The sequence below is a fragment of the Salmo salar genome, chromosome 27, assembly GCF_965601325.2.
Source record: "Salmo salar chromosome 27, fSalSal1, whole genome shotgun sequence".
NCBI classification, from domain to species: domain Eukaryota; kingdom Metazoa; phylum Chordata; class Actinopteri; order Salmoniformes; family Salmonidae; genus Salmo; species Salmo salar.
In genome coordinates this window covers 46,086,015-46,112,500 of record NC_138317.1, presented here as the reverse complement: position 1 = coordinate 46,112,500, position 26,486 = coordinate 46,086,015, and the positions used below count along the sequence as shown (strand labels likewise).

The 26,486-nt window shown below is 46.3% G+C and overlaps 1 protein-coding gene across 1 annotated transcript in view; it reads left to right on the top strand.

The window, feature by feature from the left end:
- Positions 1-26,205, top strand: part of necab1 (N-terminal EF-hand calcium binding protein 1) — an 86,961-nt gene extending 60,756 nt beyond the window's left edge. Inside the window, exons 8-13 of the mRNA XM_045709760.2 lie at positions 1,495-1,571; positions 3,290-3,343; positions 11,506-11,618; positions 18,511-18,588; positions 19,077-19,168; positions 21,916-26,205. Coding sequence (XP_045565716.2) covers positions 1,495-1,571; positions 3,290-3,343; positions 11,506-11,618; positions 18,511-18,588; positions 19,077-19,168; positions 21,916-21,944 — 443 coding nt within the window. The 3' untranslated portion in view covers positions 21,945-26,205. The remainder of the gene's footprint in view (positions 1-1,494; positions 1,572-3,289; positions 3,344-11,505; positions 11,619-18,510; positions 18,589-19,076; positions 19,169-21,915) is intronic.
- Positions 26,206-26,486: the final 281 nt, after the last annotated feature.

The following is a 26,486-nucleotide window of genomic DNA, read 5'->3' as shown; positions in this document are numbered from 1 at the left end:
GACCAGCTGGTGACTCAGTATGACTGGTATACTGTAGGACCAGCTGGTGACTCAGTATGACTGGTATACTGTAGGACCAGCTGGTGACTCAGTATGACTGGTATACTGTAGGACCGGCAGGTGACTCAGTATGACTCATATACTATAGGACCGGCTGGTGACTCAGTATGACTGGTATACTGTAGGACCGGCTGGTGACTCAGTATGACTGGTATACTGTAGGACCAGCTGGTGACTCAGTATGACTGGTATACTGTGGGACCAGCTGGTGACTCAGTCTGACTGGTATACTGTAGGACCAGCTGGTGACTCAATATGACTGGTATACTGCAGGACCAGCTGGTGACTCAGTATGACTGGTATACTGCAGGACCGGCTGGTGACTCAGTATGACTGGTATACTGCAGGACCGGCTGGTGACTCAGTATGACTGGTATACTGTAGGACCGGCTGGTGACTCAGTATGACTGGTATACTGCAGGACCGGCTGGTGACTCAGTATGACTGGTATACTGCAGGACCGGCTGGTGACTCAGTATGACTGGTATACTGCAGGACCAGCTGGTGACTCAGTATGACTGGTATACTGTAGGACCAGCTGGTGACTCAGTATGACTGGTATACTGTAGGACCAGCTGGTGACTCAGTATGACTGGTATACTGTAGGACCAGCTGGTGACTCAGTATGACTGGTATACTGTAGGACCAGCTGGTGACTCAGTATGACTGGTATACTGTAGGACCAGCTGGTGACTCAGTATGACTGGTATACTGTAGGACCAGCTGGTGACTCAGTATGACTGGTATACTGTAGGACCAGCTGGTGACTCAGTATGACTGGTATACTGTAGGACCAGCTGGTGACTCAGTATGACTGGTTGTCTTTTTTTTCTTCTGCTTTAATCATGGCCCTATTTTAATCAGATTATATTCTCTATTTAACATGTTTTTCATGTTTTAGAACTAGTTTTTCAAACTGAATTAGAAGCTGTATCTATCTACATCAAGTCATTGGATGTCAACCGCCCAGAGAATTAGAGTACACACACACACACACACACACACACACACACACACACACACACACACACACACACACACAGACACACACACACACACACACGCGCACACACACACACACACGCACACGGAAATGTGGACACACACACACGCACACGGACATGTGGACACGTACACACACACACGCGCACACGGACATGTGGACACACACACACACACGGACATGTGGACACGCACACACACACACACGGACATGTGGACACGCACACACACACACACGGACATGTGGACACGCACACACACACACACACACGGACATGTGGACACACACACACGCGGACACGGACATGTGGACACACACACAGCCTAAACAGCATTATTCTATTCCAACTGAGTCGAGTTACATCCGAATTACCCCAGGTCAGAGGAAATGTGCCAATGCATTGTGGGTGTGTTCTGCTCCCACTCTGCCAGGTCTGTATGAGGAGGACAACCAATGGATGACTCAGGTCAACAGACTCCAGAAGCTTATTGACCGGCTAGAGAAAAAGGTACATGGAAAATATATAGCGCCCTATTCCATCCACTCTCTCTGGTTTTATTCCCTAAATCTCCGTTTCTTTAAAACTCTCTCCGTCTCTTTAAAACTCTCTCCATCTCTTTAAAACTCTCTCCATCTCTTTAAAACTCTCTCCATCTCTTTAAAACTCTCAATCACTTTAAAACTCTCAATCTCTTTAAAACTCACTCCGTCTCTTTAAAACTCACTCCGTCTCTTTAAAACTCTCTCCATCTCTTTAAAACTCTCTCCATCTCTTTAAAACTCTCTCCATCTCTTTAAAACTCTCTCCATCTCTTTAAAACTCTCTCCATCTCTTTAAAACTCTCTCCATCTCTTTAAAACTCTCAATCTCTTTAAAACTCACTCCGTCTCTTTAAAACTCTCTCCATCTCTTTAAAACTCTCTCCATCTCTTTAAAACTCTCTCCATCTCTTTAAAACTCTCTCCGTCTCTTTAAAACTCTCTCCGTCTCTTTAAAACTCTCTCCATCTCTTTAAAACTCTCTCCGTCTCTTTAAAACTCTCTCCGTCTCTTTAAAACTCTCTCCGTCTCTTTAAAACTCTCTCCGTCTCTTTAAAACTCTCTCCGTCTCTTTAAAACTCTCAATCTCTTTAAAACTCTCAATCTCTTTAAAACTCACTCCGTCTCTTTAAAACTCTCTCCATCTCTTTAAAACTCTCTCCATCTCTTTAAAACTCTCTCCATCTCTTTAAAACTCTCTCCGTCTCTTTAAAACTCTCTCCGTCTCTTTAAAACTCTCTCCGTCTCTTTAAAACTCTCTCCATCTCTTTAAAACTCTCAATCACTTTAAAACTCTCTCCGTCTCTTTAAAACTCTCTCCATCTCTTTAAAACTCTCTCCATCTCTTTAGTACTCTCTCCGTCGCCATCTCTTTATAACTGTCACGCCTGCTCTCGCTCTTTCCCCCTGGCGCTCGAGGGCGCTAGTCTGCCCTGCATCAGGCACTCCTGCCATCATCAATTACGCACACCTGCCTTCCCTCGTCACGCGCATCAGCGATATTGGACTCACCTGGACTCACTCATCACCTGTTTATTACCTCCCCTATATCTGTCAGTTCCCCTGCTCCGTTCCCCGCTGCTGTATTGATTGTTCTTTGTCTGTGTTAGCCGTGTGCTGACGCTGTCCCTGTCTCGTTCCATGTCCGCTCCATATTAAATGTTTGACTCCCCCGTACCTGCTTCGCCTCTCCAGCGTCATCACTTAACAATAACTACCTCCATCTCTTTATAACCGTCGCCATCTCTTTATAGCCCTCTCCATCTCTCTATAACTCTCTCCATCTCTCTATCACTCTCTCCATCTCTTTATCACTCTCCATCTCTTTATCACTCTCCATCTCTTTATCACTCTCTCCATCTCTTTATAACTCTCTCCATCTCTTTATAACTCTCTCCATCTCTTTATAACTCTCTCCATCTCTTTATAACCCTCTCCATCTCTTTATAACCCTCTCTCCATCTCTCTATCACTCTCTCACTGGTCACTGACTTGTATGAGTCACACAGTGCAGTAAACATGTAAATTACTGAAGTATTTCTTAGCAAGGCATACTACGCACGCACACACACACACGCACGCACGCACACGCACACACACACATACACACACACATACACACACACATACACACACACACACACACACACACACACACACACTGACTGAATCTCTGGTTTCTTCCAGGAGGTTCGTATGGAGCCAGTTGAAGAGGAGGTGTTGGAAGGAATCACCAAATCAGTAACTTATCTACTATTAGCATTAGCTCTCCCTTCTATCTGTCTGTCGCCCTGTTCGTTCTGTCACCGTGTTCATTCTGGCACCCTGTTCGTTCTGTCACCCTGTTCGTTCTGTCACCCTGTTCGTTCTGTCGCCCTGTTCGTTCTGGCACCCTGTTCGTTCTGGCACCCTGTTCGTTCTGTCACCCTGTTCGTTCTGTCACCCTGTTCGTTCTGTCACCCTGTTCGTTCTGTCACCCTGTTCGTTCTGTCACCCTGTTCTGTCTGTCACCCTGTTCGTTCTGTCACCCTGTTCGTTCTGTCACCCTGTTCGTTCTGTCACCCTGTTCGTTCTGGCACCCTGTTCGTTCTGTCGCCCTGTTCGTTCTGTCGCCCTGTTCGTTCTGTCGCCCTGTTCGTTCTGTCACCCTGTTCGTTCTGTCACCGTGTTCTGTCTGTCACCCTGTTCGTTCTGGCACCCTGTTCTGTCCGTCACCCTGTTCAGTCTGGTCTGTCCGGTCTGTCTGGTCCGGTCTGGTCTGGTCTGGTCTGGTCTGGTCCGGTCTGGTCCGGTCTGGTCTGGTCTGGTCCGGTCTGGTCTGGTCTGGTCTGGTCTGGTCTGGTCTGGTCTGGTCTGGTCCGGTCTGGTCCGGTCTGGTCTGGTCCGGTCTGGTCTGGTCCGGTCTGGTCTGTCTGGTCTGGTCTGTCTGGTCTGGTCCGGTCTGTCTGGTCCGGTCTGGTCTGTCTGGTCTGGTCTGGTCCGGTCTGTCTGGTCCGGTCTGGTCTGTCTGGTCCGGTCTGGTCCGGTCTGTCTGGTCTGGTCTGTCTGGTCCGGTCTGGTCCGGTCTGGTCCGGTCTGGTCTGGTCTGTCTAGTCTGTCTGGTCTGTCTGGTCTGGTCCGGTCTGTCTGGTCTGGTCTGTCTGGTCTGGTCTGGTCTGTCTGGTCCGGTCTGTCTGGTCTGGTCTGTCTGGTCCGGTCTGTCTGGTCCGGTCTGTCTGGTCCGGTCTGGTCCGGTCCGGTCTGGTCTGGTCCGTCTGGTCTGTTTGTTGTCATGGCAGAAGAGAAGACCTGGAACATTCAGAATCAGCTGCAGATGGTTGTCAAGGAAACAGTGGGGCTGAAACTTGTCTTGTCTTCCAGTAGTTTTTTTCCTCCTCCTCCTCCTCCTCCTCCTCCTCCTCCTCCTCGCGTCTTTCTGAGTCGTTATCTCTCTTTTTGGACTTTTTTGGTGTAGAAAGCAAAGCATGTTTGGGCAACATTGAGCTACTACTGTGTGTGTGTGTGTGTGTGTGTGTGTGTGTTCCCTGCTTGACTCGGATTTAAAAAAAAAATGTAGTGCACTATAAAGGCAATAGGTCGCCATTTTGGATGGATCCGTGTTATCTCCTCACAACGTCACACATTGATGTGTCATCAGCCTCACCGTCCCCAGATCATACGAGGGAACCAATCACTATAGACACAGCAGATCATATGAGGGAACCAATCACTATAGACACAGCAGCAGATCATACGAGGGAACCAATCACTATAGACACAGCAGATCATATGAGGGAACCAATCACTATAAACACAGCAGATCATATGAGGGAACCAATCACTATAGACACAGCAGCAGATCATACGAGGGAACCAATCACTATAAACACAGCAGATCATACGAGGGAACCAATCACTATAAACACAGCAGATCATATGAGGGAACCAATCACTATAGACACAGCAGATCATATGAGGGAACCAATCACTATAAACACAGCAGATCATATGAGGGAACCAATCACTATAGACACAGCAGATCATATGAGGGAACCAATCACTATAAACACAGCAGATCATATGAGGGAACCAATCACTATAGACACAGCAGATCATATGAGGGAACCAATCACTATAGACACAGCAGCAGATCATACGAGGGAACCAATCACTATAAACACAGCAGATCATATGAGGGAACCAATCACTATAGACACAGCAGATCATATGTGAGAACCAATCATATTGATAGTTGTTAGAGAATAGATGTGTCCACAGGGCTCAGGAGGCGTCCATTTTGGATAGTACTTAACTAGTGCAACAGTTTCACATATAACCTGTGGTAAAATACTGAAATTGTGAATGTATGGTAACCAATTGATCATATTTTACAGTGAAACAGTGAATTTTCGTCACGTATGTAGTTTGTCATTACATAATGCATTGGACTCTGAACCCTTGTGCGAGTCTGTTTGTGAGCTATACGGGCTCCAATTAGCGCAGAGAGAGAGAGAGAGAGAGAGAGAGAGAGAGAGAGAGAGAGAGAGAGAGAGAGAGAGAGAGAGAGAGAGAGAGAGAGAGAGAGAGAGAGAGAGAGAGAGAGAGAGAGAGAGAGAGAGAGAGAGAGAGAGAGAGAGAGAGAGAGAGAGAGAGAGAGAGAGAGAGAGAGAGAGAGAGAGAGAGAGAGAGAGAGAGAGAGAGAGAGAGAGAGAGAGAGAGAGAGAGAGAGAGAGAGAGAGAGAGAGAGAGAGAGATTTATTAGTACAGAACCAGCTCAGAGTTCACTGGTGACCCAGGGGAGAAAGCTTTCACTTGCTGTACCCATCAGCCCCTTCTGCTACTGTCAACAAACCCTGACTCTCTCAACAACAGACTGGGTATGCACCAAATGGAACGCTATTCCCTATATAGTGCACTACTACCAGGGACCCTGGTAGTACACTACTTTAGACCATGGACCCTGGTAGTACACTACTTTAGACCATGGACCCTGGTTAGTGCACTACTTTAGACCATGGACCCTGGTTAGTACACTACTTTAGACCAGGGACCCTGGTAGTGCACTACTTTAGACCAGGGACCCTGGTAGTGCACTACTTTAGACCAGGGACCCTGGTAGTGCACTAAATAGGAAATAGGATGCCATTTGGGATGAAGCTTTAATTTCCTTCAAATTCAATTGTATTAGTCACATGCTCCGAATACAACAGGTGTAGTAGACCTTACAGTGAAATGCTGAATACAACAGGTGTAGTAGACCTTACAGTGAAATGCTGAATACAACAGGTGTAGTAGACCTTACAGTGAAATGCTGAATACAACAGGTGTAGTAGACCTCAGTGAAATGCTGAATACAACAGGTGTAGTAGAACGTACAGTGAAATGCTGAATACAACAGGTGTAGACCTCACAGTGAAATGCTGAATACAACAGGTGTAGTAGACCTTACAGTAAAATGCTGAATACAACAGGTGTAGACCTCACAGTGAAATGCTGAATACAACAGGTGTAGTAGACCTCACAGTGAAATGCTGAATACAACAGGTGTAGTAGACCTCACAGTGAAATGCTGAATACAACAGGTGTAGTAGACCTCACAGTGAAATGCTGAATACAACAGGTGTAGTAGACCTCACAGTGAAATGCTGAATACAACAGGTGTAGTAGACCTCACAGTGAAATGCTGAATACAACAGGTGTAGTAGACCTCACAGTGAAATGCTGAATACAACAGGTGTAGTAGACCTCACAGTGAAATGCTGAATACAACAGGTGTAGTAGACCTTACAGTGAAATGCTGAATACAACAGGTGTAGTAGACCTCACAGTGAAATGCTGAATATAACAGGTGTAGTAGACCTCACAGTGAAATGCTGAATACAACAGGTGTAGTAGACCTCACAGTGAAATGCTGAATACAACAGGTGTAGACCTCACAGTGAAATGCTGAATACAACAGGTGTAGTAGACCTCACAGTGAAATGCTGAATACAACAGGTGTAGTAGACCTCACAGTGAAATGCTGAATACAACAGGTGTAGTAGACCTCACAGTGAAATGCTGAATATAACAGGTGTAGTAGACCTCACAGTGAAATGCTGAATACAACAGGTGTAGTAGACCTCACAGTGAAATGCTGAATATAACAGGTGTAGTAGACCTCACAGTGAAATGCTGAATACAACAGGTGTAGACCTCACAGTTAAATGCTGAATACAACAGGTGTAGTAGACCTCACAGTGAAATGCTGAATATAACAGGTGTAGTAGACCTCACAGTGAAATGCTGAATACAACAGGTGTAGTAGACCTCACAGTGAAATGCTGAATACAACAGGTGTAGTAGACCTCACAGTGAAATGCTGAATACAACAGGTGTAGTAGACCTCACAGTGAAATGCTGAATACAACAGGTGTAGTAGACCTTACAGTGAAATGCTGAATACAACAGGTGTAGTAGACCTCACAGTGAAATGCTGAATACAACAGGTGTAGTAGACCTTACAGTGAAATGCTGAATACAACAGGTGTAGTAGACCTCACAGTGAAATGCTGAATACAACAGGTGTAGTAGACCTCACAGTGAAATGCTGAATACAACAGGTGTAGTAGACCTCACAGTGAAATGCTGAATACAACAGGTGTAGTAGACCTCACAGTGAAATGCTGAATACAACAGGTGTAGTAGACCTCACAGTGAAATGCTGAATACAACAGTAGACCTCACAGTGAAATGCTGAATACAACAGGTGTAGTAGACCTAACAGTGAAATGCTGAATACAACAGGTGTAGTAGACCTTACAGTGAAATGCTGAATACAACAGGTGTAGTAGACCTTACAGTGAAATGCTGAATAGAACAGGTGTAGTAGACCTCACAGTGAAATGCTGAATACAACAGGTGTAGTAGACCTTACAGTGAAATGCTGAATACAACAGGTGTAGTAGACCTCACAGTGAAATGCTGAATACAACAGGTGTAGTAGACCTCACAGTGAAATGCTGAATACAACAGGTGTAGTAGACCTCACAGTGAAATGCTGAATATAACAGGTGTAGTAGACCTCACAGTGAAATGCTGAATACAACAGGTGTAGACCTCACAGTTAAATGCTGAATACAACAGGTGTAGTAGACCTCACAGTGAAATGCTGAATATAACAGGTGTAGTAGACCTCACAGTGAAATGCTGAATACAACAGGTGTAGTAGACCTCACAGTGAAATGCTGAATACAACAGGTGTAGTAGACCTCACAGTGAAATGCTGAATACAACAGGTGTAGTAGACCTCACAGTGAAATGCTGAATACAACAGGTGTAGTAGACCTCACAGTGAAATGCTGAATACAACAGTAGACCTCACAGTGAAATGCTGAATACAACAGGTGTAGTAGACCTAACAGTGAAATGCTGAATACAACAGGTGTAGTAGACCTTACAGTGAAATGCTGAATACAACAGGTGTAGTAGACCTTACAGTGAAATGCTGAATACAACAGGTGTAGTAGACCTCACAGTGAAATGCTGAATACAACAGGTGTAGTAGACCTTACAGTGAAATGCTGAATACAACAGGTGTAGTAGACCTCACAGTGAAATGCTGAATACAACAGGTGTAGTAGACCTCACAGTGAAATACTGAATACAACAGGTGTAGTAGACCTCACAGTGAAATACTGAATACAACAGGTGTAGTAGACCTCACAGTGAAATGCTGAATACAACAGGTGTAGTAGACCTCACAGTGAAATGCTGAATACAACAGGTGTAGTAGACCTCACAGTGAAATGCTGAATATAACAGGTGTAGTAGACCTCACAGTGAAATGCTGAATACAACAGGTGTAGACCTCACAGTTAAATGCTGAATACAACAGGTGTAGTAGACCTCACAGTGAAATGCTGAATATAACAGGTGTAGTAGACCTCACAGTGAAATGCTGAATACAACAGGTGTAGTAGACCTCACAGTGAAATGCTGAATACAACAGGTGTAGAAGACCTCACAGTGAAACGCTGAATACAACAGGTGTAGTAGACCTCACAGTGAAATGCTGAATACAACAGGTGTAGTAGACCTCACAGTGGAAATGCTGAATACAACAGGTGTAGTAGACCTCACAGTGAAATGCTGAATACAACAGGTGTAGTAGACCTCACAGTGAAATGCTGAATACAACAGGTGTAGTAGACCTCACAGTGAAATGCTGAATACAACAGGTGTAGTAGACCTTACAGTGAAATGCTGAATACAACAGGTGTAGTAGACCTCACAGTGAAATGCTTACTTACAAGCCCTTAACCAACAATGCAATTTTAAGAAACTCCCCCCCCAAAAAGTAAGAGATAAGAAAAACAAATAATTGAAGAGCAGCAGTAAATAACATTAGAGGGGCTATATACAGGGTATTACGGTACAGAGTCAATGTGGAGGCTATATACAGGGTATTACGGTACAGAGTCAATGTGGAGACTATATACAGGGTATTACGGTACAGAGTAAATTTGGAGGCTATATACAGGGTGTTACGGTACAGAGTCAATGTGGAGGCTATATACAGGGTGTTACGGTACAGGGTCAATGTGTGGAGGCACCAGTGTCGAGGTAATTGAGGTAATTGTGTACATGTAGGTAGAGTTATTAAAGTGGCTATGAATAATAACAGAGAGTAGCAGCAGCGTAATAGAGGGGTCTGAGTTGCCATTTGATTAGATGTTCAGGAGTCTTATGGCTTGGGGGTAGAAGCTGTTTAGAAGCCTCTTGGACCTAGACTTGGTGCTCTGGTACCACTTGCCGTGCAGTAGCAGAGAGAACAGTCCATGACTAGGGTGGCTGGAGTCTTTGACAATTTTTAGAGCCTTCCTCTGACACCACCTGGTGTAGAGGTCCTGGACGGCAGGAAGCTTGGCCCCAGTGATGTATTGGGCCGTACGCACTACCCTCTGTAGTGCCTTTGCAGTCGGAGGCCCGAGGAGTTGCCATAACAGGCAGTGATGTGACCCGTCAGGATGCTCTCGATGGTGCAGCTGTAGAACCTTTTGACGATCTCAGGACCCATACCAAATCTTTTCAGTCTCCTGAGGGGGAATAGGTTTTGTCGTGCCCTCTTCACGACTGTCTTGGTGTGTTTGGACCATGTTAGTTTGTTGCTGATGTGGACACCAAGGAACTTGAAGCTCTCAACCCGCTCCACTACAGCCCCGTCGATGAGAATGGGGGCGTGCTCGGTCCTCCTTTTCCTGTAGTCCACAATCATCTCCTTTGTCTTGATCACGTTGAAGGAGAGGATGTTGTCCTGGTCTCTGACCTCCTCCCTATAGACTGTCTCATCGTTGTCGGTGATCAGGCCTAGCACTGTTGTGTCGTCAGCAAACTTAATGATGGTGTTGGAGTCGTGCTTGGCCATGCAGTCGTGGGTGAACAGGGAGTACAGGAGGGGACTGAGCACGCACCCCTGAGGGATAATAATATGAGCTGTTATTATCCCAAGTCTGTTTATGTGTTGTTATGTTGTTGTTTATGTGTTGTTGGATGTGTGTTGTTGTGATGTGTTGTTATGTTGTTGTTTATGTGTTGTTATGTTGCTGTTTATGTGTTGTTATGTTGTTGTTTATGTGTTGTTATGTTGTTGTTTATGTGTTGTTATGTTGTTGTTTATGTGTTGTTGTTTATATGTAGGCAGCTACTTTCACAACGCCTGATCCTACCAATCTCCAATTACTGTGCTGCAATTTAACTAGTGCATAGAGGGTAAACCACTGAAATAGAATCGCTAGAATGGGTCTCTCCTTTCAAGTCAATAGGTCTGTAATGGGTCTGTAAGGGCTATGGCCATTCTGGTGGTTGTATTTCTATGGGGTAAACCTTTCACAGAGGACATGTCAGGATTACAAGTCCCATGGTCCCACCACCCTCAGCTGAAGGTCTGTGTCCTTAGTGACAGCCGAAGAAGAAGCCTTCTCCCTCCCAGATAGCTTCCCTCACACCCCTGTCTAATATACTCTGTCCTCTGTCCCCTGTCCTGTCTGTCCCCTGTCCTGTCTGTCCCCTGTCCTGTCTGTCCCCTGTCCTGTCTGTCCCCTGTCTGTCCCCTGTCCTGTCTGTCCTGTCTGTCCTCTCCTCTGTCCCCTGCCCTGTCTGTCCCCTGTCCCCTGTCCTGTCTGTCCCCTGTCCTGTCTGTCCCCTGCCCTGTCTGTCCCCTGCCCTGTCTGTCCTCTGTCCCCTGTCCTGTCCATCCTCTGTCCTGTCTGTCCTCTGTCCTGTATGTCCTCTGTCCCCTGCCCTGTCTGTCCTCTGTCCCCTGTCCTGTCCATCCTCTGTCCTGTCTGTCCTCTGTCCTGTATGTCCTCTGTCCTCTGTCCTGTCTGTCCTCTGTCCTGTCTGTCCGCTGTCCCCTGCCTTGTCTGTCCTCTGTCCCCTCCCAGCACATCCTGATAGTCCAGAGGCAGCTGAATGTGTTGGAGGAGTACCTGGATGAGTTCCGGCTGGCTCTCAGACAGTACATGGAGTGTGCCTGCGCCCAGACCGGGTGCCTGCAGTAAGAGCTCATACACTACAACTCTGTCTTTCAACAACAACTTCCTGTCGTAAATAGAAACATTTTAGTTTTTCAGGCACATTAAGTCTACTACTGGGGGTTTTAAAAAAAGCCAGTTTAATATCTTGGTGGGTTTTTATATGTGTGCTATTTCACACATGTACATTATAAATGTTTTTATTTTTTTATTTTTTCATATCCCAGCTTCCCCTGAAACACAAATCAACAGATTTATTTAACCTTGTTGACTCTGGGTTTTCAAACTAGCGACCTTTGGGTTACTGGCCCAACACTCTAACCCCTTCATCGGTCTAGTCAGAGAAATACGTGGTGTTTACACAGTAAAAGTGAGCAGAGTACAGCATGCTTACTGCATCTCATTGATTTTGCTGATCAGTCAAATTAGTGGGAGAGTTATGCACAGTACGGATAATCTGGAGGAGGCAGGAGAGGAGAGGAAATACAGATTGTACGTGTAGTTGTGTTGTAGTTGTGTTGTATAGCCACAGAGCCTTTAGAAATACCATGTGGCACAGCAGGGGTATGTGACTCAGTCTCACTGGAAGTCGTCTTTCTCTGTCTTTCTCTCTCTTTCTCCTTACCGAACCTGCCGTCTCAAACTCTGAATACTATGGCTATGAAAAGCCAACTGACATTTACTCCTGAGGTGCTGATCTGTTGCACCTTCTACTACCGCTGTGATTATTATTATTTGATCCTGCTGGTCATCTATGAACATTTGAACATCTTGAAGAATGAGGACTGGTCATCCCTCATAGCCTGGTTCCTCTGGTCTACCCAGTACAGCCAGTAGAGGACTGGCCATCCCTCATAGCCTGGTTCCTCTGGTCTACCCAGTACAGTCAGTAGAGGACTGGTCACCCCTCATAGCCTGGTTCCTCTGGTCTACCCAGTACAGCTAGTAGAGGACTGGCCATCCCTCATAGCCTGGTTCCTCTGGTCTACCCAGTACAGCCAGTAGAGGACTGGTCACCCCTCATAGCCTGGTTCCTCTGGTCTACCCAGTACAGCTAGTAGAGGACTGGCCATCCCTCATAGCCTGGTTCCTCTGGTCTACCCAGTACAGCCAGTAGAGGACTGGTCACCCCTCATAGCCTGGTTCCTCTGGTCTACCCAGTACAGCCAGTAGAGGACTGGTCACCCCTCATAGCCTGGTTCCTCTGGTCTACCCAGTACAGCCAGTAGAGGACTGGTCACCCCTCATAGCCTGGTTCCTCTGGTCTACCCAGTACAGCCAGTAGAGGACTGGTCATCCCTCAGAGCCTGGTTCCTCTGGTCTACCCAGTACAGCCAGTAGAGGACTGGCCATCCCTCATAGCCTGGTTCCTCTGGTCTACCCAGTACAGCCAGTAGAGGACTGGCCATCCCTCATAGCCTGGTTCCTCTGGTCTACCCAGTACAGCCAGTAGAGGACTGGTCATCCCTCATAGCCTGGTTCCTCTGGTCTACCCAGTACAGCCAGTAGAGGACTGGCCATCCCTCATAGCCTGGTTCCTCTGGTCTACCCAGTACAGCCAGTAGAGGACTGGTCATCCCTCATAGCCTGGTTCCTCTGGTCTACCCAGTACAGCCAGTAGAGGACTGGTCACCCCTCATAGCCTGGTTCCTCTGGTCTACCCAGTACAGCCAGTAGAGGACTGGTCACCCCTCATAGCCTGGTTCCTCTGGTCTACCCAGTACAGCCAGTAGAGGACTGGTCATCCCTCAGAGCCTGGTTCCTCTGGTCTACCCAGTACAGCCAGTAGAGGACTGGCCATCCCTCATAGCCTGGTTCCTCTGGTCTACCCAGTACAGCCAGTAGAGGACTGGCCATCCCTCATAGCCTGGTTCCTCTGGTCTACCCAGTACAGCCAGTAGAGGACTGGTCATCCCTCATAGCCTGGTTCCTCTGGTCTACCCAGTACAGCCAGTAGAGGACTGGTCATCCCTCATAGCCTGGTTCCTCTGGTCTACCCAGTACAGCCAGTAGAGGACTGGTCATCCCTCAGAGCCTGGTTCCTCTGGTCTACCCAGTACAGCCAGTAGAGGACTGGTCATTCCTCATAGCCTGGTTCCTCTGGTCTACCCAGTACAGCCAGTAGAGGACTGGCCATCCCTCATAGCCTGGTTCCTCTGGTCTACCCAGTACAGCCAGTAGAGGACTGGTCACCCCTCATAGCCTGGTTCCTCTGGTCTACCCAGTACAGCCAGTAGAGGACTGGTCACCCCTCATAGCCTGGTTCCTCTGGTCTACCCAGTACAGCCAGTAGAGGACTGGCCATCCCTCATAGCCTGGTTCCTCTGGTCTACCCAGTACAGCCAGTAGAGGACTGGCCATTCCTCATAGCCTGGTTCCTCTGGTCTACCCAGTACAGCCAGTAGAGGACTGGTCACCCCTCATAGCCTGGTTCCTCTGGTCTACCCAGTACAGCCAGTAGAGGACTGGCCATTCCTCATAGCCTGGTTCCTCTGGTCTACCCAGTACAGCCAGTAGAGGACTGGCCACCCCTCAGAGCCTGGTTCCTCTCTACCCAGTACAGCCAGTACAGGACTGGCCATTCCTCATAGCCTGGTTCCTCTGGTCTACCCAGTACAGCCAGTAGAGGACTGGCCATTCCTCATAGCCTGGTTCCTCTGGTCTACCCAGTACAGCCAGTAGAGGACTGGCCATCCCTCATAGCCTGGTTCCTCTGGTCTACCCAGTACAGCCAGTAGAGGACTGGCCATCCCTCATAGCCTGGTTCCTCTGGTCTACCCAGTACAGCCAGTAGAGGACTGGTCACCCCTCATAGCCTGGTTCCTCTGGTCTACCCAGTACAGCCAGTAGAGGACTGGTCACCCCTCATAGCCTGGTTCCTCTGGTCTACCCAGTACAGCCAGTAGAGGACTGGTCACCCCTCATAGCCTGGTTCCTCTGGTCTACCCAGTACAGCCAGTAGAGGACTGGCCATCCCTCATAGCCTGGTTCCTCTGGTCTACCCAGTACAGCCAGTAGAGGACTGGCCATCCCTCATAGCCTGGTTCCTCTGGTCTACCCAGTACAGCCAGTAGAGGACTGGCCATCCCTCATAGCCTGGTTCCTCTGGTCTACCCAGTACAGCCAGTAGAGGACTGGTCACCCCTCATAGCCTGGTTCCTCTGGTCTACCCAGTACAGCCAGTAGAGGACTGGTCACCCCTCATAGCCTGGTTCCTCTGGTCTACCCAGTACAGCCAGTAGAGGACTGGCCATCCCTCATAGCCTGGTTCCTCTGGTCTACCCAGTACAGCCAGTAGAGGACTGGCCATCCCTCATAGCCTGGTTCCTCTGGTCTACCCAGTACAGCCAGTAGAGGACTGGTCACCCCTCATAGCCTGGTTCCTCTGGTCTACCCAGTACAGCCAGTAGAGGACTGGCCATCCCTCATAGCCTGGTTCCTCTGGTCTACCCAGTACAGCCAGTAGAGGACTGGCCATCCCTCATAGCCTGGTTCCTCTGGTCTACCCAGTACAGCCAGTAGAGGACTGGCCATCCCTCATAGCCTGGTTCCTCTGGTCTACCCAGTACAGCCAGTAGAGGACTGGTCACCCCTCATAGCCTGGTTCCTCTGGTCTACCCAGTACAGCCAGTAGAGGACTGGCCATCCCTCATAGCCTGGTTCCTCTGGTCTACCCAGTACAGCCAGTAGAGGACTGGCCATCCCTCATAGCCTGGTTCCTCTCTACCCAGTACAGCCAGTAGAGGACTGGCCATCCCTCATAGCCTGGTTCCTCTGGTCTACCCAGTACAGCCAGTAGAGGACTGGCCATCCCTCATAGCCTGGTTCCTCTGGTCTACCCAGTACAGCCAGTAGAGGACTGGTCACCCCTCATAGCCTGGTTCCTCTGGTCTACCCAGTACAGCCAGTAGAGGACTGGCCATTCCTCATAGCCTGGTTCCTCTGGTCTACCCAGTACAGCCAGTAGAGGACTGGCCACCCCTCAGAGCCTGGTTCCTCTCTACCCAGTACAGCCAGTAGAGGACTGGCCATTCCTCATAGCCTGGTTCCTCTGGTCTACCCAGTACAGCCAGTAGAGGACTGGCCATTCCTCATAGCCTGGTTCCTCTGGTCTACCCAGTACAGCCAGTAGAGGACTGGCCATCCCTCATAGCCTGGTTCCTCTGGTCTACCCAGTACAGCCAGTAGAGGACTGGTCACCCCTCATAGCCTGGTTCCTCTGGTCTACCCAGTACAGCCAGTAGAGGACTGGTCACCCCTCATAGCCTGGTTCCTCTGGTCTACCCAGTACAGCCAGTAGAGGACTGGCCATCCCTCATAGCCTGGTTCCTCTGGTCTACCCAGTACAGCCAGTAGAGGACTGGCCATCCCTCATAGCCTGGTTCCTCTGGTCTACCCAGTACAGCCAGTAGAGGACTGGCCATCCCTCATAGCCTGGTTCCTCTGGTCTACCCAGTACAGCCAGTAGAGGACTGGTCACCCCTCATAGCCTGGTTCCTCTGGTCTACCCAGTACAGCCAGTAGAGGACTGGTCACCCCTCATAGCCTGGTTCCTCTGGTCTACCCAGTACAGCCAGTAGAGGACTGGCCATCCCTCATAGCCTGGTTCCTCTGGTCTACCCAGTACAGCCAGTAGAGGACTGGCCATCCCTCATAGCCTGGTTCCTCTGGTCTACCCAGTACAGCCAGTAGAGGACTGGTCACCCCTCATAGCCTGGTTCCTCTGGTCTACCCAGTACAGCCAGTAGAGGACTGGCCATCCCTCATAGCCTGGTTCCTCTGGTCTACCCAGTACAGCCAGTAGAGGACTGGCCATCCCTCATAGCCTGGTTCCTCTGGTCTACCCAGTACAGCCAGTAGAGGACTGGCCATCCCTCATAGCCTGGTTCCTCTGGTCTACCCAGTACAGCCAGTAGAGGACTGGTCACCCCTCATAGCCTGGTTCCTCTGGTCTACCCAGTACAGCCAGTAGAGGACTGGCCATCCCTCATAGCCTGGTTCCTCTGGTCTACCCAGTACAGCCAGTAGAGGACTGGTCGCCCCTCATAGACTGGTTCCTCTCTACCCAGCACAGCCAGTAGAGGACTGGCCACCCCTCATAGCCTGGTTCCTCTGGTCTACCCAGTACAGCCAGTAGAGGACTGGCCATCCCTCATAGCCTGGTTCCTCTGGTCTACCCAGTACAGCCAGTAGAGGACTGGCCATCCCTCATAGCCTGGTTCCTCTCTACCCAGTACAGCCAGTAGAGGACTGGCCATCCCTCATAGCCTGGTTCCTCTGGTCTACCCAGTACAGCCAGTAGAGGACTGGCCATCCCTCATAGCCTGGTTCCTCTGGTCTACCCAGTACAGCCAGTAGAGGACTGGTCACCCCTCATAGCCTGGTTCCTCTGGTCTACCCAGTACAGCCAGTAGAGGACTGGCCATCCCTCATAGCCTGGTTCCTCTGGTCTACCCAGTACAGCCAGTAGAGGACTGGTCGCCCCTCATAGACTGGTTCCTCTCTACCCAGCACAGCCAGTAGAGGACTGGCCACCCCTCAGAGCCTGGTTCCTCTCTACCCAGTACAGCCAGAAGAGGACTGGTCACCCCTCAGAGCCTGGTTCCTCTGGTCTACCCAGTACAGTCAGTAGAGGACTGGTCACCCCTCAGAGCCTGGTTCCTCTGGTCTACCCAGTACAGCCAGAAGAGGACTGGTCACCCCTCAGAGCCTGGTTCCTCTGGTCTACCCAGTACAGCCAGTAGAGGACTGGCCACCCCTCAGAGCCTGGTTCCTCTGGTCTACCCAGTACAGTCAGTAGAGGACTGGTCACCCCTCAGAGCCTGGTTCCTCTGGTCTACCCAGTACAGCCAGAAGAGGACTGGTCACCCCTCAGAGCCTGGTTCCTCTGGTCTACCCAGTACAGCCAGTAGAGGACTGGCCACCCCTCAGAGCCTGGTTCCTCTCTACCCAGTACAGCCAGTAGAGGACTGGCCACCCCTCAGAGCCTGGTTCCTCTCTACCCAGTACAGTCAGTAGAGGACTGGTCACCCCTCAGAGCCTGGTTCCTCTGGTCTACCCAGTACAGCCAGAAGAGGACTGGTCACCCCTCAGAGCCTGGTTCCTCTCTACCCAGTACAGCCAGTAGAGGACTGGTCACCCCTCAGAGCCTGGTTCCTCTGGTCTACCCAGTACAGCCAGAAGAGGACTGGCCACCCCTCAGAGCCTGGTTCCTCTGGTCTACCCAGTACAGCCAGTAGAGGACTGGCCACCCCTCAGAGCCTGGTTCCTCTGGTCTACCCTGTACAGCCAGTAGAGGACTGGTCACCCCTCAGAGCTTGGTTCCTCTCTAGGTTTCTTCCTAGGTTCTGGCCTTTCTAGGGAGTTTTTCCTAGCCACCGTGCTTCTACATCTGCATTGCTTGCTGTTTGGGGTTTTAGGCTGAGTTTCTGTATAAGCACTTTGAGATAGCTGATGTGAAATGGGCTTTATAAATACATGTTATTGATTTTGAGAGAGAGAGAGAGAGAGGGAGAGAAGGAGGGGAGAGAGAGAGAGAGAGGGAAAGAAATGTATGTTTCCCATGCCAATACAGCCCTTGAATTGAATTGAAAGAGAGAGAAAGAGAGAGAGAGAGAGTAGCCTACAGGATGGAATGACATTAAAGAAGTCTTGTCATTAACAATTCCCAAAACAACAAGAATCCTGCCAGTGTTTCAATCGGTAGTTTGAATAAATCCTAATGAATTTCTCTGGGAATAAAACACAAAGCTGTAAGGAGAACATAGTTGACGAACATGTTCGACAAATCTACTTTTAGTGACTGGAAAATAAATCTGAACAAAAATCAGTCTAAGCTGTATAATCGTACATGTTTATGTCACTTACATGCTAATTAGACACTTCCTCTTCCTCTTCTTCTTCTTCTGTGGTTAGTGTGGCAGTTCAGCGACTGGCTAAAGAGTCCCGTTTCATTCTGTACGAGTTCTGGGAACACAACCACGTGTGGAAAAAGTAAGTAGTCTTTCTCTCTAGCTGACAATCATTATCAGTGGAAACTAAATTACAGCACTTGACATGTTTTGACTCTCCAGTTTGTCCCCCACTGTGAGACTTCCTCTGAGGAAGACATCATGTGAAGTCGAAAAACATCCGTTCAACTACTCATGAAATAAAACCTGAGATAAGAAGATATGTCTCTCTGCCTGCTGTTTCGAATTCATCCATTTTTTGGGGGGGGGGGATTCTTCTTGGGGTCCCGTGTGGCGCAGTTAGTAGAGCATGGTGTTTGCAACGCCAGGGTTGTGGGTTCGATTCCCACAGGGGGACCAGTACGGGGGGGAAAAAAATAAATAATAATGTATGAAATGTATGTATTCACTACTGTAAGTCGCTCTGGATAAGAGTGTCTGCTAAATGACTAAAATGTAAAAATGTAAACCTTATGACTTAAAAAGCACTTTGAGCACTTGGAAAACTGAAGTGTTTTTCTGTCCTTTCAGCCATCTCCAGACGAACTACAGTAAGACGTTCCAGAGAAGCAACGTGGACTTCCTGGAGACACCGGAGCTCATGACCACCATGCTGGTGCCTGGTACGTCAATCAATAACACACCTGTCAATCAATAACACACCTGTCAATCAATAACACACCTGGCAATCAATAACACACCTGGCAATCAATAACACACCTGGCAATCAATAACACACCTGGCAATCAATAACACACCTGGCAATCAATAACACACCTGTCAATCAATAACACACCCGGCAATCAATAACACACCCGGCAATCAATAACACACCCGGCAATCAATAACACACCCGGCAATCAATAACACACCTGTCAATCAATAACACACCTGGCAATCAATAACACACCTGGCAATCAATAACACACCTGGCAATCAATAACACACCTGGGATTCACACTGAATTCTTTCACATGTTCTGAACATTGTCTTAAAGGTCCAATGCAGCAGTTTTTACATCAATATCAAATCAATTTTTTTGGGGGGGGGTGTGACAATTTAGTTCCTTATTAACCAGATATGTATCCAACTATTTCATGCGGATGGTTACCTGACGCGTGAAAAAAAACGTTACGACCGGGGCTGATGGAAACATGAAATACCGGTCCAATTTTATAAAAGCCAAACAATTCTGTTTATTTGACATGGTGGGATCTTTTTGTGTCAGTATAATTAATTAGTTGAGAAATAGCAATGGAAACACCTTTTAACGAGCTAATATTGAAATAATAACCATCAAATCAAAGTAAACTTGGAGTCACTAAGATTTGGGAAAGATTTGGGATGCAGATTGTTAGGTTACAGATGAAATAACTGATGAACTTCACAGGGTGGGTGGTGAAAGTGCACGGTGATGAGCTTGATTCTCCTTTCCAATAAATATTGAGAGTCTTATTCTGGTGACATGATGATGATGATGGATTGTTTGGCTGCCATTTTGACAAATACAAATAATATCGCTCTTATCCATAATAATCTCATACTGTGGAATCCTGAGTGGGAACATTTGTTATATAACTCAAAATGTTTGTGACAAAACCATCTAGTAGAGTTGAAAATGAGATGGAAACACATTTAAATTCTATTTTTAATTTGGTACATGGGAGTTTAACTACTAAAGTTTATTTTATGTCACGGACTCACAGCCTTTTATCTGCAAAAAAAAGTCAGTTTGATGGAAACACATCTCTGGTGGGAAGATTAGCATATTTTTGAATATTCGCATGAGAATCTGTCACATATTGAATGGAAACCTAGCTACTGTAATATTTTTCCCATTTAAACTGGACAAAATATATTTTTTTTAGCAAAATACTATTTCTCAAGTATGAATTTTGCTGGGACTGTGGGGAGTGAAACAAAAAAAAAACTTAAAGTTATCTGTTATTGGCAGAGAGGTTTGGAACTCTCTTTGTTATTGGTCTGTTAACCAATTTACCGCAGGGTGACGTCACCAGGCAAGCTGGAACTCCCGCCCATAGAAACCTGTTGATTTAGAAGATCCTGTGTAGATTGTGTTTTCAACCAGCATCTATCAGGAAATAAAACACTGATCAAATATTTTCACACTTTTACCAGTGTTAGTTTCATCAGCTGTTGTACAATATGAGCTATTGTCTGATTGGCTGAAGCCATGTCCTGGAGGAAATATCAGCTATTGTCTGATTGGCTGAAGCCATGTCCTGGAGGAAATATCAGCTATTGTCTGATTGGCTGAAGCCATGTTCTGGAGGAAATATCAGCTATTGTCTGATTGGCTGAAGCCATGTTCTGGAGGAAATATCAGCTATTGTCTGATTGGCTGAAGCCATGTCCTGGAGGAAATATCAGCTATTGTCTGATTGGCTGAAGCCATGTCCTGGAGGAAATATCAGCTATTGTCTGATTGGCTGAAGCCATGTTCTCGAAGGAGATATGATCTCTGACGTGAGAAGGATGAGTGAGAGCCAGACAGAGTAGCTCCAGAAAGTAAACGTGCACACAACACAGTGATATAGCGTCCTGTAACGCCCTCGGCAGGGGGATTCTTTAACAATTATAAACCGGGGGGGGTTAGCGCATGCTGAATGCTGATTGGCTGACAGCTGTAGTATATCAGACCGTATACCATGGGTATGACAAAACATGTAATTGTACTGCTCTAATGACTTTGGTAACCAGTTTATAATAGCAATAAGGCACCTCGGGGGTTTGTGGTATATGGCCAATATACCACGGCTAAGAGTTGTATCCAGCTACTCCGCGTTGCGTCGTCCATAATAACAGCCCTTAGCCGTGGTATATTGGCCATGTACCACAACCCATCGGGCCTTATTGCTTAACTATATGCCATTGAGCAGCCGCTTTTCTACAAAGCAAGTTACAGTCCCGGGAATTGAACCCGCTATCCTGGTATTTCAAGCGTCATGTTCTACCAGCTGATCTACAGAGAAGCAGTCTTCCGTTGGTTCCATCTTGCCAGCTCAATCAATATAGTCCTCTGTTCCCTTGAACGCGATCCCCTTCGCACTCCGGCCTCCCGGGGAGTTACATTGATTCTGAGGAGGACAGTTTAGACATGTTGATTTGGAAGCGGTTTATTATGTAATGGATCAGTGTTTGTGAGTAAGTGTGTCTTCTCTCTTCTCTCCCTCACTTCTCTCCTTCTCTTCTCTCTTCTCTCCCTCTCTCCCTTCCTTCTCTTCTCTCCCTCTCTTCTCTCCTTCTCTTCTCTCCCTCCCTTCTCTCCCGCTCTTCTCTCCCTCTCTCCTTCTCTTCTCTCCCTCTCTCCTTCTCTTCTCTCCCGCTCTTCTCTCTCCTCTCTTCTCAGCCTCCTGGTGGGTCCTAAACAACAACTGAATGACATCACGCCAGGACGACTGAGGACCGCTATCGATCAGAAACGTAGTTTGTAGTCTATCGGCTATCATTAGCATTGTCATTGGGAAGAAGCGCGCGCACACACACACACACACACACACACACACACACACACACACACTACTGTCAACTTGTACTGTGAAGTAATTCTGAATTATTATGTATCAGACCTTCCTATTAGCTGTGTATTGATGTTCTCTAGATGTTTACCTTGTATTGATGGTACAGTTCCATGTTCTCTAGATGTTTACCTTGTATTGATGGTACAGTTCCATGTTCTCTAGATGTTTACCTTGTATTGATGGTACAGTTCCATGTTCTCTAGATGTTTACCTTGTATTGATGGTACAGTTCCATGTTCTCTAGATGTTTACCTTGTATTGATGGTACAGTTCCATGTTCTCTAGATGTTTACCTTGTATTGATGGTACAGTTCCATGTTCTCTAGATGTTTACCTTGTATTGATGGTACAGTTCCATGTTCTCTAGATGTTTACCTTGTTAGGATGGTACAGTTCCATGTTCTCTAGATGTTTACCTTGTATTGATGGTACAGTTCCATGTTCTCTAGATGTTTACCTTGTATTGATGGTTCCATGTTCTCTAGATGTTTACCTTGTATTGATGGTACAGTTCCATGTTCTCTAGATGTTTACCTTGTATTGATGGTACAGTTCCATGTTCTCTAGATGTTTACCTTGTATTGATGGTACAGTTCCATGTTCTCTAGATGTTTACCTTGTATTGATGGTACAGTTCCATGTTCTCTAGATGTTTACCTTGTATTGATGGTACAGTTCCATGTTCTCTAGATGTTTACATCAGCACAGTTTCCAGTTCTGTGTCTCAAATGGCACCCTATTCCCTATATAGTGCACTACTTTAGACCAGAGCCCTGCACTCTACAGGGAATATTGTGTCATTTGGAATGCATCCACCTGCCAGTAGCAGTATGGTTCTCTACACTACAGGTCACAAGTTTTAGAACACAAGGGTTTTTTCTTTATTTTTACTATTTTCTACATTGTAGAATAATAGTGAAGACATCAAAACTATGAAATAACACATATGGAATCATGTAGTAACCAAAAAAGTGTTAAACAAATCAAAATATATTGTATATTTAAGATTCTTTAAAGTAGCCACCCTTTGTCTTGATGACAGCTTTGCACACTCTTGGCATTCTGTCAACCAGCTTCATGAGGTAGTCACCTGGAAGGTGGGCCTTCTTAAAAGTTAATTTGTGGAATTTCTTTCCTTCTTAATGCATTTGAGCCAATCAGTTGTGTTGTGACAAGGTAGGGGGGGTATACAGAAGATAGCCCTATTTGGTAAAATACCAAGTCCATATTATGGCAAGAACAGCTCAAATAAGCAAAGAGAAACGACAGTCCATCATTACTTTAACTTCTTTGGGATAGGGGGCAGTATTTTCACGGCCGGATAAAAAACGTACCCGATTTAATCTGGTTACTACTCCTGCCCAGAAACTAGAATATGCATATAATTAGTAGATTTGGATAGAAAACACTCTAAAGTTTCTAAAACTGTTTGAATGGTGTCTGTGAGTATAACAGAACTCATATGGCAGGCCAAAACCTGAGAAGATTCCATACAGGAAGAGCCCTGTCTAACAATTTGTTGTCCTTCTGTTGCATCTCTATCGAAAATACAGCATCTGTGCTGTAACGTGACATTTTCTAAGGCTTCCATGGGCTCTCTAAAGCCGCCAGAAAGTGGAATGGGGTGTCTGCTGGAGAGTTTGTGAGTGGTCAGCCTGGGGACAGTGAGACTGAGATGCGCGTTCACGAGACTACTCAATTTCTTTCTTTCAGCCTTTGAATGAATACAACATTGCCCGGTTGGAATATTATCGCTATTTTATGAGAAAAATAGCATAACAATTGATTTTAAACAGAGTTTGACATGCTTCTAAGTACGGTAATGGAATATTTTGAAATATTTTGTCACGAAATGCGCTCGCGCATCACCCTTCGGATTGTGACCTGAACGCACGAACAAAACAGAGCTATTTGAATATAACTATGGATTATTTGGAACCAAAACAACATTTGTTGTTGAAGTAGAAGTCCTGGGAGTGCATTCTGACGAAGAACAGCAAAGGTAATCCAATTTTTCTAATAGTAATTCTGAGTTTAGTGAGCCCCAAACTTGGTGGGTGTCAAAATAGCTAGCCGTGATGGCCGAGCTATGTACTCAGAATATTGCAAAATGTGCTTTCGCCGAAAAGCTATTTCAAAATCTGACACCGCGATTGCATAAAGGAGTTCTGTATTTATAATTCTTAAAATAATTGTTGTGTATTTTGTGAACGTTTATCATGAGTAATTTAGTAAATTCACCGGAAGTTTTCGGTGGGTATGCTAGTTCTGAACATCACATGCTAATGTAAAAAGCTGGTTTTTGATATAAATATGAACTTGATTGAACAAAACATGCATGTATTGTATAACATAATGTCCTAGGAGTGTCATCTGATGAAGATCATCAAAGGTTAGTGCTGCATTTAGCTGTGGTTTGGGTTTATGTGACATATATGCTTGCTTGGAAAATGGCTGCGTGATTATTTGTGTCTATGTACTCTCCTAACATAATCTAATGTTTTGCTTTCGCTGTAAAGCCTTTTTGAAATCGGACAATGTGGTTAGATTAACGAGAGTCTTATCTTTAAAATTGTGTAAAATAGTTGATTGTTTGAGAAAATTGAATTGTGGTATTTTAGTTGGTTTTGTATTTCGCGCCGTGCGATGCCATTGGCTGTTGAGTAGGGGTTCCGCTAGCGGAATGTCTGTCCTCAACAGGTTAAGACATGAAGGTCAGTCAATACGGAACATTTCAAGAACTTCAAAAGTTTCTTCCGAGTGCAGTCGCAAAAATCATCAAGCACTGATGATGAAACTGGCTCTCATGAGGACCGCCACAGGAAAGGAAGACCCAGAGTTACCTCTGCTACAGAGGATAAGTTTATTAAAGTTACCAGCCTCAGAAATTGCAGCACAAATAAATGATTCACAGTTCAAGTAACAGACCCATCTCAACATCAACTGTTCAGAGGAGACTGTGTGAATCAGGCCTTCATGGTCAAATTGCTGCAAAGAAACCACTACTAAAGGACACCAATAGGAAGAAGAGACTTGCTTGGGCCAAGAAACACAAGCAATGGACATTAGACCGGTGGAAATCTGTCCTTTGGTCTCAAGTCCAAATTTGAGATTTTTGGTTCCAACAGCCGTGTCGTTGTGAGACGCGGTGTGGGTGAACGGATGATCTCCGCATCTGTATTTCCCACCGTGAAGCATGGAGGAGGAGGTGTTATAGTGTGGGGGTGCTTTGCTGGTGACACTGTCTGTGATTTATTTAGAATTAAAGGCACACTTAACCAGCATGGCTACCACAGCATTCTGCAGCGATACGCCATCCCATCTGGTTTGGGCTTAGTGGGACTATCATTTGTTTTTCAACAGGACAATGACCCAACACACCTCCAGGCTGTGTAAGGGCTATTTGACCAAGAAGGAGAGTGATGGAGTGCTGCATCAGATGACCTGGCCTCCACAATCACCAGACCTCAACCCAATTGAGATGGTTTGGGATGAGTCAAAAAAGCAGCCAACAAGTGATCAGAATATGTGGGAACTCCTTCAAGACTGTTGGAAAAGTGTTCCAGCTGAAGCTGGTTAAGAGAATGCCAAGAGTGTGCAAAGCTGTTATCAAGGCTATTTGAATAATAAAAAATAAAAAATGAATTTCAACTTTATTTAAACAGGTAAGCCAGTTGAGAACAAGTTCTCATTTACAACTGCGACCTGGCCCAGATAAACCAAAGCAGTGCGACACAAACAACAACACAGAGTTACACATGGAATAAACAAGCGTACAGTCAATAACACAATAGAAAAAAAAGAAAGTCTATATACAGTGTGTAGAACATATATTTTGATTTGTTTAACACTTTTTTTTTGGTTACTACATGATTCCATATGTGTTATTTCATAGTGTTGATGTCTTCACTATTATTCTACAATGTAGAAAATAGTAAAAATAAATAAAAATCCTGGAATGAGCAGGTGTTGTATACCTTTGGACCGGTACTGTACATGGCTGTGCTGTACAGGGAGTGTAGTGTGTGTGTGTGTGTGTGTGTGTGTGTGTGTGTGTGTGTGTGTGTGTGTGTGTGTGTGTGTGTGTGTGTGTGTGTGTGTGTGTGTGTGTGTGTGTGTGGTGTGTGTGTGTGTGTGTGTGTGTGTGTGTTAGAGGAACAACCCAAGCTAACCAACAGGTACATTTCTGAACAAAATAGATTGTATAGTTATTGGATGTATTTTAATGTGTAAATCATTCAGTGGTAAGAAATAAAGATAATATATTGTTGTCTGTCTCTTATTTCAATCAGGTTGTTCAATACTCATACTGTCACTGAGAGTTACATTATCCCAAAATGACCTGTCACTGAGGGTTACGTTATCCCAAAATGACCTGTCACTGAGGGTTACGTTATCC